The sequence below is a fragment of the Anneissia japonica genome, unplaced genomic scaffold, assembly GCF_011630105.1.
Source record: "Anneissia japonica isolate Jap-2015-1 unplaced genomic scaffold, ASM1163010v1 scaffold288120_len48259_cov127, whole genome shotgun sequence".
Lineage (NCBI taxonomy): Eukaryota > Metazoa > Echinodermata > Crinoidea > Comatulida > Comatulidae > Anneissia > Anneissia japonica.
Window position 1 is genome coordinate 20408 of NW_022693605.1, and position 10103 is coordinate 30510.

Consider the following 10103-nt stretch of genomic DNA (forward strand, 5'->3'; position numbering starts at 1 on the left):
CATGAATACATTTTAGATTCACTTCACTGCAAGTAGGTCGATGACTGTTCTATTATTGAATGGTAATTGTTATCATCGTGATGGAATAGACAATACCTGGATTTGCGTCAGGAGAATCAATTAGGGGCCTATATGTATTTTTCCCAACCTGTCGTGAAAATGTATTGAATACGGCACTCAGTGCGTGATTCACTAATACACTTTTTGAAATCACATTTCTAAAGCAATAAAATATCGTCACGCACATTTGTATTTGTGGTAATTTAAAGTTGGTTCAACTATTATTGTGTACGTTTTTAAACACTTCAGATCATCATAACTTCATGAATACACTTTAGATTCACTTCACTGCAAGTAGGTCGATGACTGTTCTATTATTGAATGGTAATTGTTATTATCGTGATGGAATATACAATACCTGAGTTTGCGCCAGGAGAATCAATTAGGGGGGCCTATATGTGTATAATTTTGCCCAACCTGTCGTGAAAATGCACTGAATACTCAGTGCGTGTGAAAACACTTGCAAAATATATTTGCAAGTTGTTCTCCAGTGGGACTCGAACCCACATTCTCCAGATCACTAGCCTGGCATCATGCCTTTAGACCACGGAGCTTGCACCTGATGACCAGGTTTGAATTCGAGCCAAAGAAAGCAGCGAGTACTATTTTTGCAAGCGTTTTCACATGTACTGAGTATTCAGTACATTTTCACGACGGGTTGGATACAATTCCACCTATATGTTCTATTGATGTTGTCAATATTATAATATATCATTGATTCATGAAATGCTTAATAGGCCCTAAACGATAACATGACTTGACCATAGTTTGTTCTCAATATTCTTTAGTTTTTTTAACAAAATATTTTTTAGATATTTCTGAGCGTTAATGCCGTACCGTATCTGTTTTTAAAAACCTCAGAACGTATATGCATTCAGAGTTTCGTCTGAGTAGACCCCACTAGAGGCTCTGTCTCTATGTCCGATCAGGTGCATTTTTACCAATTTTACCTAGGGCCCGGCAGTTATCTATGCCATAGTTACCAACCGTCACGCATCACTTCAAAGTGATATTGGATGAAACACATTTTGCAGAAACACATGCGTGGTCATAAATCCGAAAGGTCCACTGATTAATCTCAGATAAGAAAGTATAATACATACTCCAAGTATTGAAATACACGCCATCGTGTTGGGATTCAATATTTCGACATTAATTATGTCATCAATCAGGAATTCCTGATGAGGTCATAAATGTGTCACGCATTTAGCACTTGCGTGATAACGAATTATCACAAAATCAGGGGAAAACGTATTTGAAATTAGAAGAAATTGGTTTTATTAAAAATATAAAAAAGGTATACAGTAGCTTGAGTCATTAGAGAGTTTCTTTATCTCGTTCGAGAATCAATTCACGGAGAAAATTTCTCCTTTCCGACCAAAACAACCCAGCCAACCACGCACTTGTAGAATCCAGTAGTCGCGAGCAGTCTTGCGAGTTTATTGTTACAACCAACCGTTTAAAATGTGACGGGAACCCTAACTTCCGCAGGGGTTCCGTAATAATATCGTATACACTCGCGTAGGTCCTATAAGGTGACCCGTGTATAAGACGACCCCCGAGTTTTAGAATATTTTTGGTTGATATTTGTATGTCTGGCGTATAAGACGACTCCCTGTTTCATGGTCGGAATTCCTAATTTTTTGTGGTCCTGTATACTGCGTCTAGCAGGATAAATGGAGCCAAATGCAAGGGTAATCTTCCAAATAATACCATTTTATGAGTTTTTAAATCTTCACCACCAAAATCGTATTTTCCCATATTTAAAATTGCTTTCATTGATACAACATTTAGTTGCTTCATTGCAGTAGTAAGCTAGCGTGTTAAGCTGGTTTTTCACTAAGCGAATTTATTCGCGCGAATCAAAGAGTGATCGGCTCGCTTCCTGAGCTCTGATTGGTTGCGCATTTTTTCGCTTCTCAAAAACTCCGATAGGAATGTGAATGCGCATGTACATAAGCCGACGCTTTGGATTCGCGTGAATAAATTCGCCTAGTAGAAAACCAGATTTACGGACGATCCGCACATAAAACGAACATCCGCACATAAGACGAACATGAATATAAAAATCTAAAATCTGAATGTCGTGCGTATAAGAGGACCCCCTTTTTTCGATCGTAGTTTGCTATTTTAATCCTCGTTTATACGTGAGTATAGGCAGGCCTATACGGTATTTGTTTTAAAACCATAGGTCACCTGAGCGTTAAAGGATTCCCCATACAGTGGCGGATTCAAGGGGGAAATTTTCCATGGGGAGGACCCCGGACCCCCTTTCATTTTTGGTATTTTTGGAAACGTTTTGAACCCCCCTCTTCCAAATCATGGATCCGCCCCTGAATCATGTACCTTTGTTTGCACTAAACACTTAATTTATGTTCCCCCTTTAGCTGATGTGAGGTAAGAGAGTTTATTTAAAATATAAGTTACATTTAATAATTTAAATTGTTCGGATGAAATACATATTTTTTATGAAGTTCAATGCAAGTTTGTACCATACTGTGTGTCTTTGTATATGTTCTATTCTAGTGGAGGTTCTATCTCTTTTGAATTTCTTTTGAATATAAATTAAATACTGTACTTAATCGATTTAGTATTGCCCACTTGAATTGTATAGCCCTAGGTGCTGCAGCGTTCTTTATGTAGAGCGCCATATATAAATGCTCGATGTGCTTATCCGGGTCCGATGGCACCTCCAATTTCAAGCAAGTGTTGCAGAGACTCTGGAGTTAGCCTGGTTGCATATGAGAATGAAGAAGATAATTTTGATAGCAACATTGATTTATTGCTTTAAGTACTGCGACAATAACATTCAGAGGCGAATTTAGAAAGTTTAGATAAAAAGCTATAGTTATTAAAGTTTTCATAGGTTTGTTTTAACGCCAGTTTGTGTTACCTAACTATGTAACTTAATTCATTCTAATTAAAGAGAGAAACGGGTTGACCAATAACAGGACCTTAAAATGTTTGCTATAGNNGGTGATAGATTAATTAAAAGAAGTTTAACATTGTTCTATGTATATTATTTGAATTTCTTTCGGCCCCTGATTTTCCTGTAATTTTTGCAGTATTTCAAATGAATATGTACCCACATAACTGTCTTCTAATCGGATTAAAATCTGGCCGAATTTTGGCCGATATTGAAAAAAAGTTTGGCCGAATTTGGCCGTGTGAGGTGGCGTGTGTTTGGCCGTGAAGCCTGTCGACTAATATCTGGCAACCCTGCGTGGAAATCCTGGCGCCACCACACTGGACAACTAACTGTCTTTGGTAACTGTAATTTCAATTCATTTGTGTTTTGCAATCAAAAGTCAAAAGTTGAGGGAGACAAAACATAAACAAAACAAAAGGATAGGAAGTGAGTTTCCGCTGGTCTTAATCAAGGCCAATGATCTCTTATAAATAAGAATCAAATTCTTCATCTAAAATTCCGACAGGAAGATAATCATGTGTTCAATAGTGACACACTGACGTGTCTAAAGAACTAGCTATCGCTAAACAGTAACCTTATTTTAGCCAGGCCTACATAATAAAAAGGCAAGGCCCAAGAAGGCAAGGCCCAAGAAGGCAAGCTCTCCGCAAGCACGACTCAGTGGACCGTACCCGAGAAGATGGGCATGCTTCGATATTTTCGTCTGGGCTTAGGCCTGCAAACTCTTTACCTGTCACTTCTGTTTATATGCTTTTTTGTTGTATGTAGGTTGTTGTTTTTTTCCGGAATTAACAGTAAAGTAGAATAATACATTTTGCTGAACATAATTGTCAATGATGATGGAGCTCTGATGTTAATCTATGTCTAGACTAGGCCTATGTGTAAGTTTTCTGGGTGTTGATGCAGATGTCTTTTAAACTAGAAATGTACTGTATACAGCTCAGTATAATGTCTTGATTGAATGTCATCCTCACTGCTCTGTTTCCATATGGTGAGACTCTCCGCATACACACCAAGTGACCATGCATGTAGGCCTAGCTCACATATAGAAAAATGGATGATCATTATGCTGCGTTCGCATCAAGGCTGGATTCCGGTCCTGAATCCGGAGAGAAAATCGTGAAAAATGGGTTCAGTGGTAAAGAATATGACCGTTCACATCAAAATCATACGATTTTAAATTCCAGATCTGGACCGATGGATCTGAGAGCCAACCAATCAGCAACAAGCTTGGTTGTTTCGAACCAATCGTACGCATACGTACTTAACCTGAACTACCATGTTCCGTGCGTGATGTGAACAGCCGACATGATATTTTCTGTTGTTAGTATTGATACTTGTGAAATATTTCATAGGAATTATTTCAAATCTGTTAAATGATTATGACCGAGATTTTGACAATTAACAAACATATCTCAGGCCTACTCGATCGATCACAGTGTGCGAGATGCGAAGTACAAAAACCAATTTCATTAGAGAGGGCGCACTTTATTGACTATATAAAGTATACATAAAAGCGAGAGCATTCTAGCAGATGAGATCTACAACCTCTGAATTTGCCTAGTAACGAAGAATTTGTCGAGAAAATGATCTATGAGAAATACAGTTAAACTTGCCTACGTCAACTTTGCCTATGTTGAATAATTTCTAAGTCGATCTAATTTTACATGCCAAATTGTTGTGTTTTCAATTAATTAAAACAATCTATAAGTCAAATTTTATCTGAGTCGAACAATATTTCAATGGCATTTTGGATTCGACTTAGGCAAGTTCAACTGTAGTCTGTGTTTCTCATTTTTTTAAATCTTTTGCGTAAAACTAAAATTTATGCCAATATTTTCCATTGTTTATAATAAATAGAGTTATGCATGTGCATTTTTTCTAAAAAACAATTTTTTTAGTGAAATTTTGCTGGGAATGGGGCTTTAGCAATAGAGATTAATTTCTCAATTCTCTCTCCATGCATTGCTTTCTATTAAATCTACAGTTTTTAACATAAATGAGTGTTTTTCCATTTTCAGAAACATCAAAATCTGAAAAACCAAATGTGCTTTTCATCGTCATAGATGACCTCCGTCCTGCTCTCGGCTGCTTTGATGACAGAATTTTGACTCCAAATATTGATCAGCTTGCCCAACAGTCGGTGATATTCACTCAAGCCTATGTCCAGGTTGTTGAAATGAAAACTGCATGGAATTTGCATAAATAATTAATATAATGTGTCAAGGAATGTGAATGTAACAGCCATTGTCAAATTTTAATTCTTTTAAGCCAGGCTCTAAAAAAGAAGTTGTTGTTTTCCATGTGTTTTTACAGTTGATTTTTGTTTGATGAAAAACTTGGGAACAGACCGCCTTTGTGGTGGATGATGAGAGTTTATAGTACAGGGTTACCAGGTAGCACAGACACGAAGGGACCCCTAGGGGCAAAGTACGTCATTGATCTAGCTACCAGTCCACATATCAAGCACCTTTGATCATTGAATTTGGAATTGCTGCTTTATAAATATTTGGCATTTATATTATTACTATTAATGCAGTTCCAATTTAGTGTGTAAGTAAGAGTAGGCTATATTCTGGCAAAAAAATTAAAAGCTACTGTAAATCTATAATGCACTGTACCCACTGGATTCCATCTGGATGCCACCCAATAACTTCTTCCCTCCGGATCTTCCAACAGTAGCGTGGGAACCATATCAGATGATGAGGACAAGAGAGGATGTCCAGAGTTGGAATATTAGTTATCCTTTTGGACCAGTACCATTTAAATACCAGGTAATATCTTCACATGATGAATTCAATTTTTTTAAATAAAATTGCACTAAACCGATTAAGTTCACATTAGTTGGTCCTTTCTTAACGTTCTCTTGGATCCGTCTATACTTTGTTTAGCGAACCCGCCGACTGCAAATATTGATGATTACGAATAAAAACAAAATTTTATTTTTAGCCAATTAGCACACCCGCCGCCACGAAAAATTGAAATTTCAGAAAAAAAAATTAGTTAAAAAAAAATTTTTGTTACGCCCTCTGCTTCTTTGAAATCTGCAAAGATAAGATATGTATATTTCTTCCTAATTGTATAAATTTGAAACATTTAACCATCCCATTTTACATTCCTTCAATATCTTTATTTTCTCCTCCATCTGGATGTTATTGACAAAACTATTTGCTAAATAAGAAAACAAAATTATATTTTTATTTTGCCGCCCTCCGATGATCTTTAAAAAGTAAGTGCGCTAAACAAGGAATAAAAGAAGTCTCGCCTTATAAAGCTTTAAAATGATGGATCATTTACTGGAATTGAGTTATACTACTGCCAAAGTTATGAATACAAGTATTATGGCTTCTGAGTACTAAAGTGTACAATACTGCCATATTCTTATTCTAATTACAGCAAAGATCTTATAAACACAAGATAACGATTCTGCAATAATGCATGAACGGCGCCCTCTTGCTAAATTGGAAACTTTTGAACCTTGACCGCTCTGACCATAGCGCATGCAGCGCGACTTTAGGACACACGTAACAATTAGAAGTGTCCGATTAACAACGCGCCCTTTCTTTAGAACATAAGGAACAAATTAACGTACTCATTAACAAACTTTGCCATAACGCGAACACCCTATTTCAGATCCATGGCAACGACTAGGGTGCCCTCTCCCAAAACTGATTACTTTTCTGTGCAAAATCGATGCTTCTATTTGTGACGCGTAAAATCGTGGAGAACGCCATCTTGTGTTTATAAGATCTTTGATTACAGTTACTCAGTTTAACATTTAGCTGCGGTTTTGAGATGTCATTTCTCGTAGAAAAATAATGAAACAATATACTGTAGTAAGACCAACCTTCCCCTTTTATGGTGGTGTGAAGTGTTGTTTTGAATGGATTTGACAATTGCTTTGTTTTTTTGTAGTAGACTTTCAATTAAACGCTTGCTTTTTTCAGCATCTGATCCGGCAGAATTATTTTGCTGCAACTTCCTACATGGATTACGAAGTTGGTCGTCTTTTATCTGAATTGGAAAAGGCTGGTTTCGCTGATAATACTATCATATCATTTAAAGGAGATCATGGCAATGCTATGTTTTATTTGAAGGGGGAGGGGGAGAGGTAACCTAAAGGGTTGGAAGTATGCCGTGAATATTAAAATGAAAGAGGGACCTGGGAAATGTTGAAAACACTGAGCCCTTTGTGGCACAATTGAGTGCAGATGTGAAGAGTTAAACAACGTGCAAACAAATTAAAGACTCTTTAACTTTAGAGAATGCAGATGATATTAGTATTACAGATTTATATTTAATGGTAACTATTCTTTATATTTGATTCGTTTAATAAGCATTATTTCATTCTTAAGTATGCATACCCTGTCCAAGCTATTTATCTTGGGGTACACCCTAGTGACCCAGATACTCCACCCTAATAATAGATAATGATATCATTTAAACCTAATACATTTGTATTGTATAGAACCTTAACTGACAATGTCAGTGGCAGATTCCCCACTCCTTATATTTCAAAATTATAAAAAAATTGAAGGAAAAAATGAAATTATATTCAATTTTAAATGTAAGGGTGCCATATCCAGCCACCTACAGGTGCCATAATCATACATTTTGTGTGTTTGTAAGATGGACATGTATTCCTGGCCTATTGGTACTAAATAACACATTCTGGTCCATTCGTCCATTAGTGTAATGTTGCGAGTATGTTGTGCTTGAATTAGAATTAAGTGTTTAAAAAAACTTTTAATCCCCTGTTATCGCTACCTCCTATTTATAATAATTTTTGAGTTTTTTTTTTTTTTTGCTTCACAGTTAGGGATGTGCCTGCTGCATGTGTGTTCAGTCGGATAACATTAAAAACCGTAGGCCCAGTGTACACTTTGGCTCATGTGCACTATAAAGAACCCAGTACATCATTCGAGACGAGTAGGGCGATACCCCGGTGTTGTGGATGCATCTACTTAAAATTTAGTGCCTTTTCAAAATGATCAGCTTTGCTGAATGGATCATCCATATAACTAGCCTGGTGTTATAACCACTAGACCACCGAGCTTGTGCGTAGTGACTAGTGTGAGTCCGATCCCCAAGTAGGTACTACAATGCTATTTCGATGTGTTTGCTTCAGGAAAATTTCATAGAATGATGTTTTGTCCTATCTGATGTTATACTTCAAATTAAGCTTATTCTTAACCAACAACAGTTTAGCCAAGTGTGCTATGCTACTTTTTTTTCAATTTTTGCAGATTTTAAACCCAGAACTATGAAACTGGATGATAATCATGTATTGAAACGTTGTAAATTTAAATATTTTGGATTTTTTTCTCTACAGAGTTATCAAAAATAGTCATGTGAGTTGTATGCTCTGATAAACTATGGAGAACTACGCAAGAAGATTAAAACGGGAATCAATGCAAAAAATGGGCAGAAACTGAATGAGTTAGTAAATAATGGGTAAGTAGATAAAGTTTTATTTGTGGATCAACATAAATTTAAGGTTTAAATCCCTCGCTGTGCATTTCGCTTGTGTCCTTGAGCAAGGCACTTTATCTCTATTGCTCATAAATAACAAATGACAAAAAAATAACAAATAACAACATGCTATACAGGAATTGTAAAGCTTGGATTGCTTGGTGAAATAATAGTAAAATGAAGAGAATGCAGGCCAAAGGAATTCGACTCAGATTCACTAGTGATTTTGGCTCGGCTTTTTAATAACCTCACATTATTAATTTATATTACTGTTAGACAATACTTATAAAGTTAGTTTCTGGGGAAGGCAATGATTTATTGTTTTGTTGGTAATGTAGGGAGTCTAGACGAGAACATTGTATAAACATTATGGGAGAGTTCTGGCAACCTTGTTTACGTACTGAGAAGGTTCCTAGGCAACCTTGCTCCTGCGTACAGTCAGCTTCGCGTATGGTACGATGCTGTTTGCCTGATGTTTTGTAGTTAAGGTTGTGGATTTTATTAACTGAAAGTAAATGATTATTATTTGATGTTGACTTATATCTTAACAATACAGTATAATTATGTTTGGTAAAGGAGGTATCGAGGAATTATTATGATGTAATTATAGTGGTGTTTTTATAGTGAAAACCGAGATTTAGACTGTTTATGTTTGAGTACTTGTAGGCCTAGGACGAATAAGCGCACGCTATTTTGTGTAGTGTAGCCGGTAGGCCTATCTAGGATGACTAGCTTAACATTTCGTTAAATATTACAATACTGTACTGTGCTACGATATTATAATGGCTGTTTGCCTGATGTTTTGTAGATTTACTGGACTAGATGCTTTGATGGGTGTTAATAAATTGAAGTTGAACACGTATAGGACGACTCCAGCTCTATTATTTCGGAACTGTGTGCTTTGCTTGGCCTATGAAGCGACACAACCTCTACAGTAAAAATTTTTTTTGTAAATGATACATTTAAATGTTTTTTTTAAAAACTTTTTTATGTAAGAATGTAGCATTTCATTACTTTTACTGTTTTACTATTAGTGTTTTTATGGCTCTCATTTTATGTGAATTGTATACTGTTAAACTTGCCTAAGTCGGCTTTGCCTATTTTTTAACTCAATCTTATTTTACATACCATATTGTTGTGCTTTCACTTAATTAACCATCTGTAAGTTGAATTTTATCCAAGTTGAACAATTTTTCAATGTCATTTTAGATTTGATTTAAGCAAGTTCAAAAGTTCAACTGTATTTCAAGACATTCAATTTTTTTTTGCAATAAATTTATATTGAATCTTGGCAATGTTTATCATTTCTATCATTTATTTAATATCATTGATACAGCGTTACAATAGTTAGATTCCAAGGGAAGAATGTCCGCATTAAGACGCCAGTGTTTAAAGCCTTGAAGAAGCTTCAAGATGCCGAGAGTAAGAATCAAATTTATTATTACCATCATCATCATCATCATTATCATTATCATTATCATTATCTTCATCATCATCATCATCCTTATTGTCTTCTTGTTTCAGGTCCTAAAAATGTTTTTTAGATTTATTTATTTGATTTTAGAGTCCCTAAATTGTAGAAATTACATAGAATTATTTTTTCCTTCACCAATGATTTGTGGTTTTCCTCTCTAACAGGAAG

At 35.8% G+C, this 10103-nt stretch overlaps 2 protein-coding genes across 2 annotated transcripts in view; both read left to right on the plus strand.

Annotated features, from left to right (window-relative positions):
- The first annotated feature begins 5609 nt into the window (after positions 1-5609).
- Positions 5610-7234, plus strand: LOC117100850 (iduronate 2-sulfatase-like). Its single transcript, XM_033240679.1, has 2 exons — positions 5610-5763; positions 6937-7234. The coding sequence occupies exons 1-2, from the start codon at positions 5629-5631 to the stop codon at positions 7102-7104; spliced, it is 303 nt and encodes a 100-aa protein (XP_033096570.1). The 5' UTR covers positions 5610-5628; the 3' UTR covers positions 7105-7234.
- An 8-nt stretch (positions 7235-7242) lies between these two features.
- LOC117100852 (protein cramped-like) overlaps positions 7243-10103 on the plus strand; it is a 10214-nt gene continuing 7353 nt past the window's right edge. The window contains exons 1-4 of the mRNA XM_033240681.1: positions 7243-7292; positions 7805-8079; positions 8322-8443; positions 9798-9883. The gene's annotated coding sequence lies outside the window, so the exon portion shown is untranslated. The remainder of the gene's footprint in view (positions 7293-7804; positions 8080-8321; positions 8444-9797; positions 9884-10103) is intronic.